We start from the raw sequence: 24,990 nt of genomic DNA, 5'->3' as shown, positions 1-24,990 counted from the left end.
CGCCAGTTCGTCCTTTCTCAGGTAAGGAGACCAAAACTGAACACAATACTCCAGGTGTGGCCTCACTGACACCTTATGCAATTGCAGCATAACCTCCCTAGTCTTAAACTCCATCCCTCTAGCAATGAAGGACAAAATTCCATTCGCCTTCTTAATCACCTGTTGCACCTGTAAACCAACTTTTTGCGACTCATGCACTAGCACACCCAGGTCTTTCTGCACAGCAGCATGTTTTAATATCTTATCATTTAAATAATAATCCCTTTTGCTGTTATTCCTACCAAAATGGATAACCTCACATTTGTCAACATTATCTTCCATCTGCCAGACCCTAGCCCATTCACTTAACCTATCCAAATCCCTCTGCAGACTTCCGGTATCCTCTGCACTTTTTGCTTTACCACTCATCTTAATGTCGTCTGCAAACTTGGACACATTGCCCTTGGTCTCCAACTCCAAATCATCTATGTAAATTGTGAACAATTGTGGGCCCAACACTGATCCCTGAGTGACACCACTAGCTACTGATTGCCAACCAGAGTAAAACCCATTAATCCCCACTCTTTGCTTTCTATTAATTAAACAATCCTCTATCCATGCTACTACTTTACCCTTAATGCCATGCATCTTTATCTTATGCAGCAACCTTTTGTGTGGCACCTTGTCAAAGGCTTTCTGGAAATCCAGATATACCACTTCCATTGGCTCACCGTTATTTACCGCACTGGTAATGTCCTCAAAAATTCCACTAAATTAGTTAGGCACGACCTGCCCTTTATGAACCCATGCTGCGTCTGTCCAATGGGACAATTTCCATCCAGATGCCTCGCTATTTCGTCCTTGCTGATAGATTCCAGCATCTTCCCTACTACCGAAGTTAAGCTAACTGGCCTATTTGCTAATTTCCAATCTGCCGGGACCACCCCAGAGTCTAGTGAATTTTGGTAAATTATCACTAATGCATTTGCAATTTCCCTAGCCATCTCTTTTAGCACTCTGGGATGCATTCCATCAGGGCCAGGACACTTGTCTGCCTTTAGCCCCATTAGCTTGCCCATCACTACCTCCTTAGTGATAACAATCATCTCAAGGTCCTCACCTGTCATTGCCTCATTTCCATCAGTCACTGGCATGTTATTTGTGTCTTCCACTGTGAAGACCGACCCAAAAAACCTGTTCCGTTCCTCAGCCATTTCCTCATCTCCCATTATTAAATCTCCCTTCTCATCCTCTAAAGGACCAATATTTACCTTAGCCACTCTTTTTTGTTTTATATATTTGTAGAAACCTTTACTATTTATTTCCCATACCAGCCTCCCCGAACAGGCGCTGGAATGTGGCGACTAGGGGCTTTTCACAGTAACTTCATTTCAAGCCTACTTGTGACAATTATTCTGAGCAAGTTTACTCTCATAATGTATCTTACTCTTCTTTACAGCTTTTTTAGTAGCTTTCTGTTGCCCCCTAAAGATTTCCCAGTCCACTAGTCTCCCACTAATCTTTGCCACTTTGTATGCTTTTTCCTTTAATTTGATACTCTCCCTTATTTCCTTAGAAATCCACGGTCAATTTCCCCTCTTTCTACCATCCTTCCTTTTTGTTGGTATAAAACTTTGCTGAGCACTGTGAAAAATCGCTTGGAAGGTTCTCCACTATTCCTCAACTGTTTCACCATAATATCTTTGCTCCCAGTCTACCTTAGCTAGCTCTTCTCTCATCCCATTGTAATCCCCTTTGTTTAAGTACAAAACACTAGTGTTTGATTTTACCTTTTCACCCTCCATCTGTATTTTAAATTCCACCATATTGTGATCGCTCCTTCCGAGAGGATCCCTAACTATGAAATCATTAATCAATCCTGTCTCATTACACAGGACAAGATCTAGGATCGCTTGTTCCCTCGTAGGTTCCATTATATACTGTTTTAGGAAACTATCACGGATGCATTCTATAAGTCCTCCTCAAGGCTGCCTTGACCAACCTGGTTAAACCAATTGACATGTAGATTAAAATCCCCCATGATAACTGCTGTACCATTTTTACATGCATCCGTTATTTCTTTGTTTATTGCCTGCCCCACCATAATGTTACTATTTGGTGGCCTATAGACTACTCCTATCAGTGACTTTTTCACCTTACTATTCCTGATTTCCACCCAAATGGATTCAACCATCCTGATTTTCTATTTGGATACGTAATCTTGTAAACTGAGGGGTGTACCTTATCGGAAATTGAGTAGGGTCTTGCCAATTTGGTGGAGAGGAATGAACTAGGGTTGTACAGGGAGACCATGACTTGCTGTCTGACAGTATATTCTACCGGGTGTACTGCTTTATCAAAGCAGGCCTTACTCTGCTTTCTCCTAGCGCCTAGTCGAACAGCTGCAGCGAGCTGTGATGCTTTAATATTCTCCATTATTTGTTGGACTGCTTTTTCGTGGGTAAGGGCGGTGACTGTGGGGCTGGCCAAATCAAGTTCAAATAAATACTCAGTACCCTTCATGGGTCATCTGGTCATGAGGGTATGGGGGGTGTATCCTGTCGAACTTGACACCGTGTTTCTAATAAACATCAGTGCGAATGGGAGCACTGTGTCCCATGTCATATTGTGCTGTTGTACCATCTTTCTTAGTGTTGCCTTTAGGGTTCAGTTCATGCGTTCCACAGTGCCGCTGGATTGTGGGTGATAGGCAATGTGAAACTTCTGTTTAATTCCCAAAATTGTTAGGACGTTTTTCATTACTTTGCCTGTGAAGTGCGAACCTTGGTCCGACTCAATACTACGGGGGAGTCCCCATAGTCCCCATCTAGTAAAAATCTGCTGGGTTAGAATTTTTGCTGTCGCTTTGGTCGTGTTTGTTCTGGAAGGGAATGCTTCCAACCATTTTGTGAATGTGTCGATCACGACCAACACGTATTTAAATCCATTTCTGCAGGGGGGAAGGGGACCGATGTAATCCAACTGCAAGTTCATCCATGGGCCATTAACAGGGCGTGTTTGGCTTAGCTGACCTTTCTTTGCATATCTGTCTGGGTTGTTCTGGGCGCAAATCAATCAATTCTCAATGTAGTGGGTTACATCAGTTTTTAAATCGGGCCACCAGCAGAGAGGTCTGAGGTGGGCAAGTGTGGATTCTATCCTTTGGTGTCCGTGTCCGCCATGGAATTGACAAATAATCTGGTTCCTGTCCTGGGTGGGGACGACATAAATACTATCCTTTAATATGATTCCTCATGTATCGTTAAAGTGTCTTTGAACCTATCGTAGGGAGATGGGAAGTTTCCTTTTAAAATTTCCTTTAGCGCGTCGTCTTCCTTTTGTGCCTGTGCCAAATCTTGAATATTGGTCTGTGAGACCTGGACCGCATGTACTGGGGCACTCTCGGGGCGTTGCCAAAAGTGGCCATGTCGTGAGCCTGCTTTCGCTAGGGCGTCTGCTTTCATGTTACCAGGTGGGGAGGAACGATGGTGACTTCTAACTTTTGTGATTCCATATTTTCAACCTTTAGCTTCTTTGAGAATGTGTTTCAGTAATGGCGATGAGGGTAGGGGTTTTCCGTCGGTGGATATAAATCCTCCAGATTCCCACAGGGGCAGGAATTCTGTCAAGCTGTTGCAAACATACAAATTGTCCGAGTATATATCTGCTGGGGTCGGGAACGAATCGGGGTGCTGGACGATGTAAGCAATGGCTCTAACTCGGCTGCCTGTGAACCTAAATGTCCAGGCAACTTTAACGAGATTTCCTCCAATGCACGTCCCTGCACGTCCTCTACATAAATGCCGCATCCTGTAATCCTTTTTCCATTCAGAATGGTGGAGGAGCCATCTCCATAAACTTTTGGAGCTTTATCTGTGGGCTGGGTTGTCTGTGGTCTGATGCCTGTCGTTTTCAGCACTGATTTGGGAATAAAGGGTCCTGTGTTGTGCCTGGCAGCAATGATTTCACACTCATGTGGGGTTCCTGCATATTGTAAATTGTCGGCCAGAAACGTGTGCGTTTTTGTCCTTTTTACCGTAATGTTGCGTCCTTGTAGGTGTAGGGTCCAGCGCACTGTGCGAATTTGGCTTACTGTGCTGTCTTTTAGCCTACCGTCTAACAGTAGCTGTGTTGGGGTGTGTTCGGTCAAAACGGTTATGGGATTGAGTTCTGTTATGTATGAGAAGTATTGAACAGCCCAAAAAACTGCGAGCAAGTGCCCTTCGCAGGCTGAAAATCCTTGCTCTACCGGATCCAAAACTCGTGAGGCATAGGCTACGGGTCCTAAACGATGTGTCTTTCCTGTAGAAGTATGGCCGAAAGGGTTCGGTCGGTGGTCGCTACCTCTATTGAGCATGGGGAGTGTGGGTCTGGTGCCTGCAAAGCGGGGGCTGTACTTAGGGCGCATTTCGATGCATCCACGGCACCCGTGTGCTGTGGAAGCCATTTCCATGGGGCCTCTTTCTTAAGGAGCTTGGAAAGTGGGGCTGCTTTTGTGGCGAAACCGTCTATATGGTTCCTGCAGTAACTGGCCAGTCCTAAAAATGACCGGAGTGCTGTAACATTTTGGGGCAAGGGCAATTTTACAATTAAATCGATCCGTTTCTGCTCTATCTCACGCTTACCATGCGTTATGACCATACCTAAATAAGTGACCTTTTCTTGGAGAATTTGGGCTTTTTTGGGGTTGATTTTACATCTAATTTCTTTTAGGAGACCTAATAGTTCTGAAAGAAGCAAGATGTGCTCTTCCATGGTGTCAGTCTGTAGGAGCAAGTTGTCCACATACTGAATGAAGCATTCAGGTCGGGAAAACTTTGCTAAGCCGTTCGCCAATTGTTTGTGAAAAATGGAGGGGGAGTTGTGGAAGCCTTGTGGAAGGCATGTCCACGTGTACTGCTGTCCCTGGAAGGTGAACGCCAATTTGTACTGGCACGTTTTGTCCAATGGAATGGACCAAAAGCCATGTCCAGAACCGTGAAAAATTTTGACTGAAGTCCCTGCTTTAACATGGTCTCGGGACTCGTGGCAATGGTGGGGGCTGCTAACAGAGTTACTTTGTTTAATTCTCTATAATCGATGGTCCGTCGCCATGAACCATTTGGTTTTCTTACGGGCCAAATCAGGGCATTGTTCGTTGAGGCTACGGGCTGAACTATGCCTTGGACCAATAAACTCTGAATTACTTTAGCTATCTCTCCCTCGGCTTGCTGTGGAAAACTGTATTGTTTCTGGGGCTTAGGATCGGGACCAGTAATGGTGACCATTCCTGGAATTTTACTGCAATCGTGCTTGTGCTGGGCAAAAGATGCTTTGTGTTTCTTCAAGACTTTCCTAACTTTTTTGTCCGTGGTCATGGTTTGTGGATCAAACCAGTACTCTCCCACTGAGCTAATCCTGTGTTCGTAGTCTCCTACTGTGAGCGTGGCGGGGGCTCGTGCTGCTCTAGCCATTTTCCACACACATTTATTTACAGGGTCGAAAGAAAGGTTGTGTGAGCTCATAAAATCTATCCCCAAGATGTGCTCTGCTGTCTGGGGTAAATCTACCAACGACTGAGTGCTTAGTTTTAATGTTACCGATCTGGATATCCACAGGGGCCGTAAAGTCCCTGCTGGAGGTGTCCTGTAAAGCCACTAAGAGTGATAGCGTCTGTAGTGGGCCATATATCCCGCTGGTACATCATGGAGGGGTTTAATGTGGTTCGGGACCCTCCTGTGTCCCAAAGGAACTCTACGGGGTGTCCCCGGACTGTGCTGCAACTACCGGTCTTCTGGACTTCTCCCAAAGTGTGTCGCAGACCCAAGTTGGGGAGTCTGAACGCCGTCAATCGGTGCCATTTATGGCCAAATTGTCTGATCGGGCGCTAACGCTGTGGATAGGTCTGGCATTGTTCCTAGGGGGGGCATTTGTGGGCTTATTCCATTGCTGTTTCAGGGGGGCTTGGCATTCTTGGGTGTAATGTCCCTTCTGTCCACAATTGTAGCATTCCTGCGCTTTCGGGTGCTGCGTGTAATTTCTACCTTCATTTACCGATGTGGGGGTCTTGGTGTGTCCTTACGGGGTTCATGTTCGCGTCTACTTTCTCCTGCTCTGTCTTTTTCCGTAGGGATTGTTCCCAAGCTCTAGATAGTCGCTTCAGTACCCACACTTCATTATGTGCTGGATCTGAGGGGTCGTAATTCGCACATGCCTTTAGTCCTGCCTCTGTGGCGTGGGAGACTAAAATATGGGTCCATTTGGCCGTATTGTCTGCAGATAAATGAACGCATGTTAAATCAACGAACACTGGGGTGAAGTGTATCCAGAAGCGTCCAGCAAATGCTGTTGAATGCTCTCCTTTCTTCTGCCTACATTGGTTGAGTCCTTCTACTGTATCTCCTCTATTATAGCCAATTGCATCTAAGATGGCTGTCTTCATATCTTGGAAGCTACCTCCTCCTACATTTGTGGGTCGGGAAGGGCTGAACTAACAGACTGGTCAAGGCTCATTACAATGAGTTTTACTTTTTCCTGCTCGTCCAGACCGTAGAGGACAGTCTGTTGCCTAACTCGCTCAAAAAAGTTGTGTGGGTCTGATGTGGGGTGAAAGAATATAGAACATAGAACAGTACAGCACAGAACAGGCCCTTCAGCCCTCGATGTTGTGCCGATCTTTGTCCAAAACCAAGATCAATCTATCCCACTCCTAGTCATTCTGGTGTGCTCCATGTCCCTATCCAATAACCGCTTGAAAGTTCCGAAAGTGTCCGACTCCACTATCACAGCAGGCTGTCCATTCCACATTCTAACCACTCTCTGAGTAAAGAACCTACCTCGGACATCCCTCCTATATCTCCCACCCCGCACCTTATAGTTATGCCCCCTTGTAACAGCTACATCCACCCGAGGAAATAGTCTCTGAATGTCCACTCTATCTATCCCACTCATCATCTTATAAACCTCTATTAAGTCGCCTCTCATCCTCCTCCACTCCAAAGAGAAAAGCCCTAGCTCCCTCAACCTTTCCTCATAAGACCTACCCTCAAAACCAGGCAGCATCCTGGTAAATCTGCTTTGCACCCTTTCCAATGCTTCCACATCCATCCTATAGTGAGGTGACCAGAACTGCACACAAGACTCCAAATGTGGTCTCACCAGGGTCCTGTACAGTTGCAGCATAACCCCACGGCTCACAAACTCAAGCCCCCTGTTAATAAACGCTAACACACTACAGGCCTTCTTCATGGACCTATCCACTTGAGTGGCAACCTTCAGAGATCTGTGGACATGAACCCCAAGATCTCTCTGTTCCTCCACATTCCTCAGAACCCTGCCGTTGACCCTGTAATCCGCATTCAAATTTGTCCTACCAAAATGAATCACCTCGCACTTACCAGGGTTAAACTCCATCTGCCATTTTTCGGCCCAGCTCTGCATCCTATCAATGTCTCTTTGCAGCCTCCAACAGCCCTCCACCTCATCCACTACTCCACCAATCTTGGTTTCATCAGCAAATTTACTGACCCACCCTTCAGCCCCCTCCTCCAAGTCATTTATAAAAATCACAAATAGCAGAGGACCCAGCACTGATCCCTGTGGTACACCGCTGGTAACTGGTCTCCAGTCTGAAAATTTTCCATCCACCACCACCCTCTGTCTTCTATGTGATAGCCAGTTACTTATCCAATTGGCCAAATTTCCCTCTATCCCACACCTCCATACTTTCTTCATGAGCCGACCTGTGGGGAACCTTATCAAAGCCTTACTGAAATCCATGTATACGACATCAACTGCGCTACCTTCATCTACACACTTAGTTACCTCCTCAAAGAATTCAATCAAATTTGTGAGGCAAGACTTACCCTTCATGAATCTGTGTTGACGATCCCGGATTGCATCTTTCCAAATTGGCATAAATCCTATTCCTCAGGACCTTTTCCATTAACTTACCGACCACCGAAGTAAGACTAACCAGCCTATAATTACCAGGGTCATTCCTATTCCCTTTCTTGAACAGAGGAACAACATTCGCTACTCTCCAGTCCTCTGGCACTATCCCCGTGGACAGTGAGGACCCAAAGATCAAAGCCAAAGACTCTGCAATCTCATCCCTTGCCTCCCAAAGAATCCTAGGATATTTCCCATCTGGCCCAGGGGACTTGTCGACCCTCAGGTTTTTCAAAATTGCTAATACATCTTCCCTCAGCACATCTACTTCCTCCAGCCTACCCGCCTGTATCACACTCTCATCCTCAAAAACGTAGCCCCTCTCCTTGGTGAACACTAAAGAAAAATATTAATTCAACGCCTCTCCTATCTCTTCTGACTCCATGCACAAGTTCCCACTACTGTCCTTGACTGGCCCTAACCTCACCCTGGTCATTCTTTTATTTCTCACATCAGAGTAAAAAGCCTTGGGGTTTTCCTTGATCCGACCCGCCAAGGACTTCTCATGCCCCCTCCTAGCTCTCCTAAGCCCTTTTTTTTAGTTCATTCCTTGCTACCTTGTAACCCTCAAGCGGTCCAACTGAACCTTGTTTTCTCATCCTTACATACGCTTCCTTTATCCTCTTGACAAGACATTCAACCTCTTTTGTGAACCATGGTTCCCTCACACAGCCATTTCCTCCCTGCCTGACAGGGACATACCTAACAAGGACACGCAGTATTTGTTCCTTGAACAAACTCCATTTTTCATTTGTGCCTTTCCCTGACAGTTTCTGTTCCCATCTTATGTTCCCTAATTCTTTCCTAACAGCATCATAATTACCCCTCCCCCAATTATAAACCATGCTCTGCCATATGGCCCTCTCCATTGCAATAGTGAAAGACACCGAATTGTGGTCACTATCTCCAAAGTGCTCTCTCACAAACAAATCTAACACTTGACCCGGTTCATTACCCAGTACCAAATCCAATGTGGCCCCACCTCTTGACGGCCTATCCACATATTGTGTCAGGAAACCCTCCTGCACACAGTGTACAAATACTGCCCCATCCGAACTGTTCGACCTGTAGAGGTTCCAATCAATATTTGGAAAGTTAAAGTCACCCATGACAACTACCCTGAGACCTCCACACCTATCCATAATCTGCTTTGCAATTTCTTCATCCACATCTCTATTACTATTTGGGGGCCTATAGAAAACTCCTAACAACGTGACCACTCCTTTCCTATTTCTAGCTTCAGCCCATATTACCTCAGTAGGCAGATCCCCCTCGAACTGCCTTTATGCAGCCGTTAAACTATCCTTGATTAACAATGCTTCTCCTCCACCTCTTTTACCACCAACCCTACTCTTACTGAAACATCTGATTCCCGGAACTTCCAACAACCATTCCTGTCCCTGTTCCAACCATGTCTCCATAATGGCCACAATATCGTAGACCCAAGTACCAATCCACTCTCCAAGTTCACCTACCTATTCCGGATGCTCCTTGCATTAAAGTAGACACACTTCAACCCACCTTTGTGTCTGCAGGTACACTCCTGCGACCTTGATACCCTCCTCAGTACCTCACTACTCTCAGCACTGGCTTCTGGACTACAGCTCTTTTTCCCATCCCCCTGACAAATTAGTTTAAACCCCCCCCCCCCCCCCCCCGAAGAGCCGTAGCAAAGTTTCCTCCCAGGATATTGGTGCCCTGCTGGTTCAGGTGCAAACCGTCCAGTTTGTACAGGTATCACCTTAACCAGAATGTGCTCCAATTAACCACATAACTGAAACCCTCCCTCCCACACCATCCCTGCAGCCACGTGTTTATCTGCACTCTCTCACTGTTCCTCAGCCTGCTGGCACGTGGCACCGGCAACAAACCAGAGATGACAACATGGTGTGTCCTGGCTCTCAGCAACCACCCTAGCTCCCTAAATTCCTGTTTTAAAGGTTTCAATTTTATCGTGGGCATCCGTTAACTGGGTGATGGTTAGTGGGATGGTGTACACAAAATTGGGTTGGTCGTCTGTCGGTACTCTGCGCTGTGTGGTGACTGGATTCATAGGGTTGGGTGCTGCCTGTGCAGTCAGTGGCGCGGGTGCTTTCTTTTTCGGGGCCAGTGGGGCTCCATTCTGACTTTCTGTTTCATTCACAGATCGATGGGCCATTTCATTAAGTTCCTGCCAATCGGGGCCATCTTCCTGATCTAACTGTGGGCCAAAGATTTCTCTGAACCCATTCTGAACTGAGAGCAGTGATTGCAATCTTGCAATTTGCTGCCTGCCTGTCTACTGAACTCTGCCTCTGTTCCGTGGTGGAACTGTGGAGTGCTCGTAGGGCTGCTTTTAAGTCCTCGCATTGTTTTTTCAATTGTTCTGCTTGGTGTTCTGTTTCCTCTCTTGCCAAAACCGCACGTTGCGTGTCTTGGTAGGCCTTATCATATTGGATCTGAAAGCTACTTAGGTGAGCGAGACAAGATTGGTGTGCCCGTTTGACATCAGCCATCTCCTTGTCCTTCACCGCTAGCTGCTCTTGGACTTGCTCATTTACTCTCTCACACTCGCTAACATTTTCCTCACTACTCCTCTCTTTCTCCTCAAACTGTCTACGGAGCGTCCTCACAACCTCCGCTGAGCCTCACAATTGTGCCAAGCAGGACATGATTGCCATCAGCTTGCAAACTCTACTTAAATTCTTCTTATGGATCTCGATCAGGTTATCCCACCACGCTTGTCCTATACTACCAGGACCTGTTTCCTCATTCGTGCAAAACTCAGACCCTAGGGGTCATCCTTTCCCCTTTAGGTACATTCTAATCTCCTCTTCCCATATGGGACACTGTTCTGCTCTGTTGGTCGCTGCGACCTTGGGTTCTTATGGGTGCATAAGGCGTTCCATTGCCTTCATTGCCATCTCTACGATTATCTCTGTATCTCTACAGGGAATTTGGGATGGGGGGAATAAAGCGGTGGTGCAAACAGCAGGTACGGCTCAAGCTATTTTCCGGTTCACACAACTCCCGAAAGTTTCACGCAACAAAATCTATCGAGTTTACCTTATATCCCTTGTTAGTACGCATGCAAATTACACACTTCTGAATCTTGGAGGTCTGATCGATACTGGTCTTACGCTTGTGGTTTGTTTTACTTTTCCAATTTGGATTTCTGATTCAAACGTTTTGTGGATTCTCTCGGAGTGGAACAGTCACTTCTGGGTCGAGTCCCGGCGGAGTCGCCAATAACTGTTGCCTTTTTTACCTGCTATAAATATGGCAATCAATAAGGTTGCCCTTCTTTCTTTAGATATCGATATGATATTGCTCAGTGTCGCCAGGTATCAAATGATACCACCACAAGGTTCAACCGGATATCGATCAAAGAGCCAAACAACCAGTTAGTTAGTTCAAGATCAATGGTACTTTATTTACACACAAAATTAACATGCACATGCAACATAAACACTACTAGTTAAACTACACCTAACAACTATGACAACCTGTACCCGGCTTAGGTCAGAGGAACATTGGCCTTTGTTCATATCTGGATCTACTGGGTCTGGAGAAGTAACTGCTGCTCAGCTGGGCTCATCCGTCTGTGGCGGGCGTTGAACTTGAACTTGCTTCTGGCGGTGCTGCAATTGGAGATGGACGTTGCCGGAGCGCCAGGTCCAAAAGAGGTCGAACACATGGCAGTGTCTCTCTTTATCTTTGGGGAGTTTCGCACTCTTTTGGGCGGTCCTTAGGTTTGGACCCCATTAATTGGGCAGTTCTCGATCACTGTCTTCAATCTGAGCCAATAAAGGGGCGGGTGCCCTGATGGGTGGGCATGTCCTAAGGGATCATTGACCCTGTTATTTATGCTTCCTGAGTAAAGGGAGTGGCGCCGAAATGTCTGGGATTGTATCGGTTACTCGAATATCAGTCCTTTGTCTTACGGAGATGGGCCATCAAAATGCTAATCGGTTGGGGGTTTCAATGCTGTCTGGATTCTTTGCTCACAAATATACATTCAGGCTCTGAGCCTGCCTGAATCTTACATTGTCCACATTTCCCTTTCGGCTTTGCGACCGTCCATGTTTCTTTTTGTAAGTGGCCATCCCAGATGGCTACAGAACCTAACTGGAAGTACATGAAATTCTTGGAGAGAATATGATGGAAATGCAGGGTTTTCTTTTAATGTAGATAGTGCTATGAGCCCCTGGGCTAGTCCACAGCCCCGGAGTCCCAAAACAACTGAATTAACCAATAATTTGCATAAACATTACTGAAACCTTTGGTTCTTGGCTGCCCAATAAGTTACAGTCACCTAGGTTTGTACATCGAAACACAATTACTGTTTATTTATAACAGAAATCAAGATGAAATATGCAGTAATTGCAATGGTATAATGGTAAGCTAGCCTACTACCCCCTTTAACTGTTCCACCCTTTACCCATACGCATACAAGACAAACAAATACAGAAGGGTGAAAAAGGGTAAAAATAATAAGGATCAAGGTCAAAAGGATAATAGTCCTTGCTATCAATGTTGAATCTTTTGCTGTAGGCATTCCTCTCAGCAAGCTAATTGATCAAAGCAACAGGTGGCCAGTTGGGTGATGGTTCTCAAGCAGAACATTCATTCAGTACTCACAGGCAGTTGGATTTATTCTGGAGAGACATGTCAGCGTTTATTAAACTGGGCCTTCAAGGGTATACCTTTCAGTCTTATGTTATGGGCGAGGCGTTTTCAGAACCCCAAAATGTATCATGGAGTTCAACCAACCTCTCCCTTTAATGCTATTGTTGGTTTTCTGAGCACACGGCTTGTTCTCCAGGTGTGATACAGCAATTATGGACAAATGGTTTTTAAACACTAAACAATGTTTATTCCATGAACTCAACTTAACCCTTTTAACTAAACATTGGATCTCTTAACACCCCCTTATTTCAAAGATAACCCCGAAAATATTACAACATTAAATAATCCTTCAGTTACTCCTTTCAACACCCAAGAGAGACTTAACACCTTTAAACAGAAACACATCAGGTTAAAGGCTTTACTATTATGAGTTTAAATCACCCAAATGATCCAGGGGTAGTCTTTTATAGCAGAGATCACAGCAGATCCAGCTCACTGCAAACACAGATACTCCCAATCTCTTTTCCTCAAAACTAAAACTTCAAAATGACTGAACTGAGCTCAGCTCCACCCACTCTCTGACATCACTGTTTTCTTAAAGGTACATTGCTTAAACATCCATTCCTTAAAGGTACTCTCACATGCCACCTCCCCCCAAGAAAAAAAAATATACCATCAACTTCAAGATGGTTTCATTTTTCACTTTTGCACCATCCACTAAGAAATGCACACAGTAAATATACATTTTCATTTAAAGAAAACAACACACTCAAACAGGTACAATAATATAGTCCATTTTTCTTCGTTCTTCTTCCTCCAACCAAAAACCTTCTCGATTGACAGTCTCTTTGAACATAGTCTCTGCACGATCCATCCATTCCTCTACTCCTCGGCATTTCTCTTTACAGTCAGATACTTTAGTTCAATCTGACCACAGAGTCCCTTGCAATTCTTCAATACAGGAGCATTGGTGATCACAGCTTTCAGGCAGTCAAATACATGTTGAAAGCTTCCTGACCATTGAAATTTTTGACGTTTCTTTAGCAAGTCGATCAGTGGAGTAATCACGCCACAAAACGTTTGCACAACTATTCGATCAATCCACTCATGCTAAGAAATCGCATTATTTCCCTTCGTCTTGAGAGTATTGGAAACTCCGCAAGGAAATGGTTCGGGCTTCTCCAAATTCACTTTCGGCTAGGTTCATCACCAAACCCGCCACCTGAAGTCGGACAAAGGACTCCATACAATGTTTTAAATGTTCTTTCCATACCCGGAAGTTGTAAATAAAAGCAGATTGTCCCACTTTCTCAATGCAATCCTTCAAACGTGGGATAGGGTAAGAGTCCGTTGCTGTAACTGCATTCCCCTTTCTGAAGTCCACACACAACCGTTGGGTCTCGTCTGGTTTAGGTACCATCACTATGGGTGAGCTCCATTGGCTGCATCCCACTTCAATTATGCCATTTTTAAGCATACTCTCAACCTCTTTCTTAACCTGTGCCAATTTTAAAGGATTAAGTCTATGTGGATGTTGTTTGATTGGAACAGCATTTCCCACATCTACATCATGTATAGCCATTTTTGTACTTCCCAATTTATCTCTACAAACTTGCCCATGTGATATCAATGACTCTTTCAGGTCAGTTTGTTTTTCCTCTGGGAGGTAACTTAACAATTCATCCCAATTTTTAACAACATCCTCATTTTCCAATTTAATTTGAGGTATGTCATCTGGATTTGGTTCGTCACTTTGAGTTAGAATCATTAAAACCTCCTTTTTCTCTCCTTCCCTTTCAAAGTACCTTTTAAGCATATTCACATGACACACTCGGTGAGTCTTCCTTCTATCTGGTGTTTTTACCACATAATTCATCTCACTTAATTTCCTTTCAATCTGATACGGTCCACAAAACCTAGCTTTTAAAGGCTCACCTACCACTGGTAACAACACTAAAACTTTATCCCCACTGACAAAACTACGAACTTTGGATTTCTTGTCCGCTACCCGTTTCATCACATTTTGTGCAACTTTCAAATGCTGTCGAGCCAATTCACCTGCTCTATTTAATCCTTCCCTAAAATTTGACACGTAATCCAATAGTGTAATTTCCGATTTCTCACCCACCAATTTTTCCTTAATCAATTTAAGTGGTCCTCTTACCCCATGACCAAAAATTATTTCAAAAGGACTAAATTTGGTAGGCTCATTAGGTGCATCCCTAATTGCAAACAGTATGAATGGAATTCCTTTATCCCAATCCTCTGGATAATCTTGACAATACGCCCTCAACATTGTCTTTAATGCCTGATGCCACCTTTCTAACACTCCCTCCGATTCTGAATGGTACGCAGTTGATTTCAATTGTTTTATTCCCAAGCTATCCATGACTTCTTTGAATAACTTTGAAGTAAAATTCGATCCTTGATCCAATTGTATTTGTGTGGGTAGTCCATGTCGAGTAAAGAATTGAAGTAACTCCTCCACAATCCTTTTAGCTGTAATATTACGTACTGGAATTGCCTCTGGAAACCTAGTGGACACATCCATTATAGTCAAAAGATATTGATTCCCACTTTTTGTTTTAGGAAGCGGTCCTACACAATCGATTAGGACCCTTGTAAAAGGTTCCTCAAATGCTGGAATGGGTATTAAGGGAATGGTTTTATCACTGCATGAGGTTTCCCTATCACTTGACATGTGTGACATGATTGACAAAATTTAACTACATCTTTATGGAGTCCAGGCTAATAAAAATGTTTCTGGATTTTAGCTTGAGTTTTCCTTATTCTCAAATGACCTCCCACTGGTAACTCATGTGCAACTCGCAACACCTCCTTTCTATACCCTGCCGGCAATACTACTTGATGAACTTCTGCCCACTTTTCATCCGCCTGCATATGTACAGGTCTCCATTTTCTTATCAAGACATCACTCTTATGGTAATAATACTCTGGTATACTCTCAGATTCCTCTTCCGTATATGCTTTCTGATATATCCGGTTTTTTTCTGCATCTTTCTGTTGTAACTCTGCCAATTTTCCTGAACTAAAAATATCCGCCTCATCCTCCACCTGTTCTTGTTCTTTTTCAACCACCTGATCAAAAACTGTTTCTGATAATTGCACTTCAACTTCATTTTCACTCTTTGATTTCTCCTCTTGTCTTAACCTGTGACTTTGCGCACGGGTTACTGTCCAATCCGGAAAAATCCCAGGATATTCGTCCTTCAACCCTTCAGTTGTCTGATTTTCCACTGGCTTATCAACCACAGTAGGCATCACTCCCACCTGCGATCCAGCTATATCATTACCCAAGATAAACTGTATTCCTGGACAAGATAGTTTATCTATTACTCCTACTACCACGACTATGACGCTCTTTCCCACTATCCTCATCACTATCATCCAACTGTACGTTTCCCTTTACGTCTGCCAATTTTAATTGATTGTCATGTTTCATGGCCATTTTCTGAAGTTCAAACTCCCTCTCTTTATCTTTTTCCCTGATCTGTATCTCCCTCTCTTTTTCTTTTTGTTCTGCTAGGGCTATTCTTCTTTTTCTCCTTTCTTCTCTCTCCTTTTCTTTTTCCTCTCTTTCTCTTCCTTTTTCCTCTCTCTCTCTTTCTCTCTCTTTTTCCTTTCTCTCTCTCTCGTATTCAAGCCGCTTTAATTCTTTCTCATGTTCCATTTGTTTAATTTGCAACTGAATTTTTTCCATTTCCAATAAGTCAAACTCTATCTCAGGCAACTTTAAATGCTTAACCACCGCCATAATGACCTCATCTTTTCGCATTTTGTCAGGTAATGTTAACTGCAATGTTTTTACCAGACCCAACAGACTGCATTTAGTCTCTGTCCTTAAGGTACTGCGTGTGACAGTCTCCACCCCCAAAAACCTCTGAGCCTCTGAAAGAGCCATTGTCCACAACACTCTTACCCTAAAATACCACACCGGAAAAGCAACAATCCTTCACTGTCTTTAAGTTCACAAAAGCCAATCCAATAGATAGACTTTTATCCCCGTCGTGTCCCCAATTGTTATGGGTGAGGTGTTTTCAGGACCCCAAAATGTATCATGGAGTTCAACCAACCTCTCCCTTTAATGCTATTGTTGGTTTTCCGAGCACACGGCTTGTTCTCCAGGTATGATACAGCAATTATGGACAAATGGTTTTTAAACACAAAACAAGATGTCAGAGATAGGTTCTTTATTCAGAGAGTAGTAAGGGTGTGGAATGACCTGCCTGCAACAGTAGTGGACTCGCCAACACTAAGAACATTCAAATGGTCACTGGATAGACATATGGACAATAAGGGAATAGTGTAGATGGGCTTTAGAGTGGTTTCACAGGTCGGCGCAACATCGAGGGCCGAAGGGCCTGTACTGCGCTGTAATGTTCTATGTTCTATGTTCTATGTTCTAATGTTTATTCCATGAACTCAACTTAACCCTTTTAAATAGACATTAGATCTCTTAACACCCCCTTGCTTCAAAGATAACCCCGAAAATATTACAACACTAAATAATCCTTCAGTTACTCCTTTCAACACCCAAGAGAGACTTAACACCTTCAAACAGAAACACATCAGGTTAAAGGCTTTACTATTATGAGTTTAAATCACCCAAATGATCCAGAGATTGTCTTTCATGGCAGAGATCACAGCAGATCCAGCTCACTGCAAACACAGACACTCCCAAGCTCTTTTCCTCAAAACTGAAACTTCAAAGTGGCTGAACTGAGCTCAGCTCCACCCACTCTCTGACATCACTGTTTTCTTAAAGGCACATTGCTTAAACATCCATTTCTTAAAGGTACTCTCACATGACACTTACCGGAGAGAGAAAAGAGTTCTTACACTAGATTTTTAGAGAGATTTCATAATAACAGAGAGAGAATATCAGAGATGCTTCTTCCAGCTTCTGAACTGAAAGTGAGACTAAAACAATCTAGCTTTACTGGGCAGAGAAAATCATTCTACAGAAATCAGAACCAATCACCACTGATTACAGGCAATAATGTGTGTTTATTTCGGAAACTAAACTCCAATTTATCCTTATTTTTAAGACAATTTCTGGAGAAGCAGACTCAGTCATATCCAATGACATCCTGGTTGAACCATTCCCAAATATGCAACAATCTGGAAAACAGGTAATGACAATAGTAATCAGAAGGCCAAAGTTAAATCTTGGAAGTGTACCACCAGATCAGGATCAAGTTATATTTTGACATGTCTTTCTTCTAGCTCAAAGCTCAAAAGCAATTTATAGATACTCCGCCGGTGATGGCTGTTCAGGTTCGAGCATGGGCCCAAAGAGAACCTAAATTGGTGAAGTTCCGCCACATGCTATTAAATGGCAGATTACAAGGCAACCCCCCCCCCCTCCCCCACCACTCCCTTCCCTCAGCAGTTTTGTATCCAGAAACATCAAGAAATAACCATGGATCTTGATATTATCCTGGAGGGGCTCAGGTGGTCCTCCCACTGCCGGGTCAGGAGTCACTCCTAAAGGATTAACTCAGCGGTCACCTTGGTGCTTCGAAAATGAAGATGCTGACTCGGAGCTATGTCTGATGGCTTGGCATCGGTGGAGACATAGAGCGAATCATACGCAGGTGGGTCACGGGCAGGTATCGAGAGGGTCATTGTGGTCCCGATTGTGGGAGAAGCCCCCAATGGCAACGGCTGGCTTTTAATTTAAGAATGATTTGCAACACAGACTTTTACATGGAACGATGCAGTCTCCCTGCCAGAAGCGGCAGCAGAGAACAGGTTGCGCGCCCGGCATGTCGACTGACGTCACACACCCTCTACTTCCTTGCTTTTAGTGAAAAATCAAGGAGGAAAGATTCCTCCATTTTCTAGCTGCAAGCAAACAAGGCAACAAGACTGTGAAAAACTGAAGATGGATCATTTTGTTATAAGGAAGAAAGGGCCAGAGACACAAACAGGCTAGTATCTCACAACTGAATCTGCTTGAGAGAGCTGCTCAGTAGAGTCCATGGCAGGACAAAGAAATGCTAATGTTAGCTCGGTACAGTGCTCCAGGGACTCTTGTGAACAACCAGCAAAGAAAAAACTGAAATCGGGAGCAAAGCAGTACATAGACATTTTCTTGAGGTATGGCTTTGTTAATTATGCCAATGCAAATTAGGATGCAAACCCCATGTGTGTTATATGCAGGGAAGAACTGATAAATGAGAGTTTAAAACCCTCAAAACTTCAAAGGCATGTGAAAACTTAACATGGCGAGTTCAAAGAATGCAGCGAGAACCTAAATTATCAGCTGAATTCCTTAGCAGTAATGCTACATTGAATGACAAAGCAAGTGAGATTGTGAGGACCAAGCAGGCTCACTTGTCACATTAAAGGTAAGCGAAAATGGTGTGTCACAAAGGTCAGCTGGTGTGGGTTACGAAGGTTGGCCAGTATGGGCCCTGAAGGTTGACCAGTTGGTAAAAGTGGAAAAAAGCTTGAAAAACACTGCTCTAACAATATTCCTGTTTAAGGACCTTTCCCAGAAATGTGTTGGTGCTGGGTGGAATGCTTTGGTTCCTAACAAGGCCTAGCAAGCAGTCCTTGAAAGGACAGCATGCCCTACAAAAAGGTAAGTGCATTTTTAACATAGACACCTTGAAGAGAGCGAGAGCACAAATGATACACAAATGATACCCACAAGATTGCCAAACATGTTATGATGAGGTCTGAGGCTTAATTTGGGATAAATGCCTGGCCTCTAGATTCCAGCACATGCTTGACGCATATTTGTTTTGATGCTAACAGAACATTTTCTTCTGTTCCTCAAGCTCGATTATAATAACCCAAAAGAACAAGTATGGATGACAGAATTGAAGATGAAAACTGTGAGAGCACCAAGACCTCGATCCCCTCTAGGCATGGTAAATAACTATAATAAATAATAATAAATCTTACATCCAAATATCCACTGTATCCTTTCTGTAAAATGGAAACTAGAAATGTGCACAGTGTTCCCTGCACGATGTTCCATAGATGTTTAATAGAACTGCTTTCTAATTCAAGAAATAAAAACACAAGAACATAAGGGACAGCTTCAGGAGTAGGTCATATGACCTTCAAGTTTGCTCCACTATTCATAATGTTAATGACTGGATTTCTCCATTTTCCCGGTACCTCTTGATCGCCTTAGTACCCAAAAATCAATGGACAACGGAAAATAGTCCAAATATTCACAAATCTGAGTCAAAGAATTTCTCCTCATCACACTCCTAAATGTCGAACCCTCTTATCTTGAGATAATGGGCGGGATTCTCTGATCCTGAAACTAAATATTGACGCCGTCGTAAACAGCATCGCATTTTACAACGGCGTCAACAGGCCCCCAGGAGCAGCTATTCCGAGCCCTACAGGCGGCCAGCATGGCACTGGAGCGACCCACGCCACTCCAGCTGCTGATACCGGTGTCAAATGTCCGCCATGGGTCTGCGGATGCGCGCTGCGACCAGCGCGAATGCGCCCTTGCACATTGCGAACGGCGCGAATGCGCACATGCGCGGTCGCTCCTTTCTCCGCGCTGGCCCTGATGCAACATGGCATATGGCTACAGGGACCGGCGCGGAGCAAAAGAGGCCCCCCGCCCGAGAGGCCGGCCCGCCGATCGGTAGGCCCTGATCGCGGGCCAGGCCACAGCGGAGGCCACCCCCCGGGGTCGGACACCCCCTCCCTCCCCACGAGCCCACCCCCGCAAGGATGCACGCCGAGGTCCCGCCGGGTAAGACCACACGTGGATGGCGCCGGCAGGACTCAGATTTTTTTTGCAGCAACTTGGCCCATCCCAGGCGGAGAATCGCAGGGTGGGCCGAGTAGAGCAGCCCCCCGACCGGCGCCGCGCTGCGCCAATGGCGCCGATTCTCCACTCACTGGCGAATCGCTGGTCCGTCATCGTCGCGCGAAACGCGCCTGGCCAGGCGATTCTCCGGCTCAGTGTGGGCTCGAGAAGGAGCAAGAGAAGGCTCGCCAGGAGAAACAGTCTCTCAGCATCCACCCTGTCAAGCTCTCTAAGAGTTTTCATAGAATCATAGAATTTACAGTGCAGAAGGAGGCCATTTAGCCCATTGGGTCTGCACTGACCCTTAGAAATAGCACCCTACTTAAGCCCATGCCTCCACCCTATCCCCATAACCCAGTAATCTGCCCGAACCTTTTGGACACTAAGGGACAATTAGCATGGCCAGTCCACCTAACCTGCACATCTTTGGATTGTGGGGCTGTTGCCAATCGGCACCGATAATGTTGCCAATTAATACTGATGCTCTTTAGAGTTGCCAGGTGTCAAGTGATACCAACGCAAGGTTTTACCGGATATCGATCAAAGGACCAGACAACCAGTTCATCAGTTCGAGTTCAAAGATGGTTTATTTACACACAAGGATTACTTCGACATGCAACACAAAAAACTACACGTAAAACTACACCTCACAACTACAATAATTTATACTTAACTTCCGGGCAACCGGCTCTGTGCAGATGGACAAGGCCTTTGTCCGGATCATGCTAGGCTGGGTGAAAGAAGTGGCTCTGATTCTGCTAGGCTCATCCGTTTGGGAGGGATCGTTGGTCTTGAACTTGTCTGTCTGGTCGTTATGCTGCACTTGGGTTGGTATAGGCCGGATCCAAGAGAGACCGAGCACATGGCTATGTCTCTTCTTATCCCTCTGGGATTTCGCGCTCTTTGGGTCCTTAACTTGGACCCAATAATTCGACAAGCTTCGATCACTGCCTTTGATTTTGGCCAATAAAGGGGCGGGTGCCTTGATGGCTGGGCGTGTCTTTAGCGGTCATTGACCTTGGCTGTTTGGGCTCCCTGAGTAAAGGAAGTGGCGCCGATTAGTCTGTATCTGTATCGGTTACCTGTGTACAGGTCTTTGGGCCATTGGAATGCAAACGAGCAGGGGTTTTGATCACGTCTAGCTATCTGGGTTGCAAATACACACACAAGTTCTGAGTCTGCCTGAGTTCTGGGTTGGTCATAATTCCCATGGTCCTTTGCAGGTGGCCATCTGAGATGGCTACAGGAGGAAACCGGACCATCCGGAGAAAACCCACGCAGGCACAGGGAAAAAGTGCAAACTCTGCACAGTCACCGATGCTGGAATCGAACCCGGGTCCCTGGAGCCGTGAGGCAGCAGTGTGTACGACTGTGCCACGATGCCGTTGCATATTTTTAAGGCAATCACCTCTAATGTTTGTAAATTCGAGAGAACATAGGTCCATTTCTACTCAATCTTTCCTTATTGATTCCTGAGCCTTTCATAGCGCTCCCTCTAAGGTAATCATGTCCTTCCATTGGTAAGGAGATCAAAACTGTACATAATGGGTTCCTGCGGGTGCTCTGATTTCCTCCCACAGTCCAAAGATGTGCAGGTTATGTAGTTTGGCCATGCCAAATTACCCCTCAGTCTCCAGGGATGTGCAGGTTAGGTTGCTTGGTTGTGGGGATCTGGCGAGGTGGGTGGGGTAGGTAGAGTGTTCTTTAGGGGGTTAGTGCACACTCAATGGGCCAAATGCCCTCCTGCTGCATTGTAGAGGTTCTATTCTATGGTTGCATTCTAGGTGCAGTCTCACCAAAATATAATGGCTACAGGACTTGTTTAGTCTTTTAATTCAACCACTTTGCTATAAAAGCAAAAATGCTATTTGTTTTCCTAATTGCTTTCTGTGCCGACATGTTAACTTTCTGTGGCACCCTGAGTCTCAATATTTACTGATCTTTAAAACAATATTCTGTTTTTCTATTCTCCCTAATAAATTGGCTGATTTCACACCCAGCCTCATTACATTCCATATGTCATCGCCTTGCCCAATCACTTAACCAGCCTATATCCCTTGTGCACACTTTTTTAGTCCTCCTTAAAGCTTACTTTCCCATCTAGCTTTGTACCAACAGCAATCTTGGGATATTACACTCAATCCCCTCAGCTAAGTCATCTATATAGCAAAGGTCCAAGCGGCATTCCTGGTGTCCTGAAAATGAACTTCTTGGGCGAAATTCTCCGTTATCGGCGCAAAGTCCGCCGATCGGCGCCAAAAACGGCGCAAATCCGACTTTCATCTCGCCGCCCAAAACGTCTCAAAGTCTCCGGCCTGGAATGGGCTAGCAGCGACGTGACAGGATCCACGCTTGCTCACGTGCTTCATGCTGTGCGACGTCATACATGCCGCACGGCGTGACGGCTCATCAGGACGCGCTGCTCCCCCACCCGACCGGAACACCCGACCGGAACACCCGACAGGATGGCCGCCCGCCGCTCAGCCCCGAGGTTCCAGTCACGGGATGTGGAGGCGCACCTGGACGCAGTGGAGCAGAGGAGAGAGGCTCTGTATCCCGGACACAGCCGCAGAGTTGCCCCACGCCACAGCCGGCATCTGTGGAGGGAGGTGGCAGAGGCCGTCACTGCTGTGGCCCTGACATCACGGACAGGCACCCAGTGCCACAAGAAGGTGAACGACCTCATCAGAGCAGCCAGGGTGAGCCTCCCCCTGCCCGATATCCATATCCCCCATATACCCCCTCCCCCATATCCACCCCTCCCCCATATTCCCCCTCCCCATATCCCCCTCCCCATATACCCCCTCCCCCATATCCCCCCTCCCCCATATCCCCATATCCCCCCTCCCCATATCCCCCTCCCCATATCCCCCTCCCCCATATCCCCCCTCCCCCATATCCCCCATATCCCCCCTCCCCCATATCCCCCCTCCCCCATATTCCCCCTCCCCCATATGCCCCATATCCCCCTCCCCATATCCCCCTCCCCATATCCCCCCTCCCCATATCCCCCTCCCAATATGCCCCATATCCCCTCCCCATATCCCCCCTCCCCCATATCCCCCTCCCCATATCCCCCTCCCCCATATCCCCCTATCCCCCCTCCCCCATATCCCCCCTCCCCATATGCCCAATATCCCCCTCCCCATATCCCCATATCCCCCCTCCCCCATATCCCCCTCCCCCATATCCCCCCTCCCCATATCCCCCCTCCCCATATCCCCCTCCCCATATCCCCCATATCCCCCTCCCCATATCCCCCTCCCCATGTCCCCCATATCCCCCTCCCCATGTCCCCCATATCCCCCTCCCCATATCCCCCCCTCCCCCATATCCCCCTCCCCCATATCCCCCCTCCCCCATATCCCCCCTCCCCCATATCCCACATATCCCCCCTCCCCCATATCCCCCCTCCCCATATCCCCCATATCCCCCCTCCCCATATCCCCCCTCCCCCATATCCCCCCTCCCCCATATCCCCCATATCCCCCCTCCCCCATATCCGCCTTCCCCCATTTCCCCAAGTGAATCCAGCCCTAACCTTAGCCTCTGCAATACACACGCAACCGATGGCGTGCATTCATATACCTGTCTAACACTGTTGCCTTTTACCCCTGCCACCACCGCCCCCCCTCCCCCCCACAGGAGAAAAGCGCACACAACACCAGGGAGCATGTGAGGACTGGAGGAGGCCCCGCTGATGAGAGGCCACTGACCGAACACGAGGAAAGGGCCCTGGAACTGGCTGGCGGACCTGACGACCGGGAGGTTGCTGATGCAGAGGTCGGGGGCGTAGTAGCAAGTGAGCCACCGACAGCCCGTCCCCATATCCCCCCTCCCCTATATCCCCCTCCCCCATATCACCTGATCACTGCCTGCGTGTCTAACCATGCATGCTTCATTGTGTATCGGAGGAGCAAACGTCGAGGCACCCATCCCCGCAGATGCAGACCGCCCGCATGATGCCCCTTGGAGACCACGGGAGACGGAGAGACCCGGACCCTCCGGCATGCGACGCCCGCAGGATGCCCCTCGGAGGCCACGGGAGACGGAGAGACCCGGACCCTCCGGCATGCGACGCCGGCAGGATGCCCCTCGGAGGCCACGGGAGATGGAGAGACCCGGACCCTTCAGCATGCGACGCCCGCAGGATGTCCCTTGGAGACCACTGGAGACGGAGAGACCTGAAGCAACAGGGGGACGACGCCCCCGTCTCGTGCGGGTGCGACGGCGCAGGCCCCGTCACAGCCGAACCAGGACACCACTCCCCAGGACACCACTACCCAGGACACCACTACCCAGGACACCACTACCCAGGACACCCCTACCCGGGACAGCACTACCTAGGAAAACGAAATACCGGACAGTGACAGAGTGGATGGGTGGAGACGAACTCCCACCCCAAAGTGCCATGGACTCAGAGTGGGACGAAGAGCACGACACAACGCCACTGCTGTCACCAACACCCTCCACCATCGCAGAAACACTCACCTCGGTTGGGCACTTTAGTGATGAGGCGTCTGACACACTCACTGGTGTGCACAACACAGCCGTCCCGGGACAGCAGGTGGAGGTAGGAGCAGCAGAGGGGCCGGGCGGTCGGAGGGCAGCCCAGCCCAAGCGAACATCGCCGCCCAGATGGATCCCGGGTTCCTGGAGTTACC

At 46.7% G+C, this 24,990-nt stretch overlaps 1 protein-coding gene across 3 annotated transcripts in view; it reads left to right on the top strand.

Moving 5' to 3' along the window:
• LOC140389972 (rho guanine nucleotide exchange factor 4-like) overlaps positions 1-24,990 on the top strand; it is a 196,785-nt gene that overhangs the window by 5,679 nt on the left and 166,116 nt on the right. For all 3 annotated transcript variants that reach the window (XM_072474689.1, XM_072474688.1, XM_072474691.1), the window contains exons 2-3: positions 17,586-17,669; positions 19,326-19,418. In XM_072474689.1, the coding sequence (XP_072330790.1) occupies positions 17,649-17,669; positions 19,326-19,418 (114 nt within the window). In that variant the 5' untranslated portion in view covers positions 17,586-17,648. The remainder of the gene's footprint in view (positions 1-17,585; positions 17,670-19,325; positions 19,419-24,990) is intronic.

The sequence above is a fragment of the Scyliorhinus torazame genome, chromosome 14 (genome assembly GCF_047496885.1).
Source record: "Scyliorhinus torazame isolate Kashiwa2021f chromosome 14, sScyTor2.1, whole genome shotgun sequence".
In the NCBI taxonomy this organism is placed as follows: Eukaryota; Metazoa; Chordata; class Chondrichthyes; order Carcharhiniformes; family Scyliorhinidae; genus Scyliorhinus; species Scyliorhinus torazame.
This window is presented reverse-complemented; position numbering and strand designations above follow the sequence as displayed.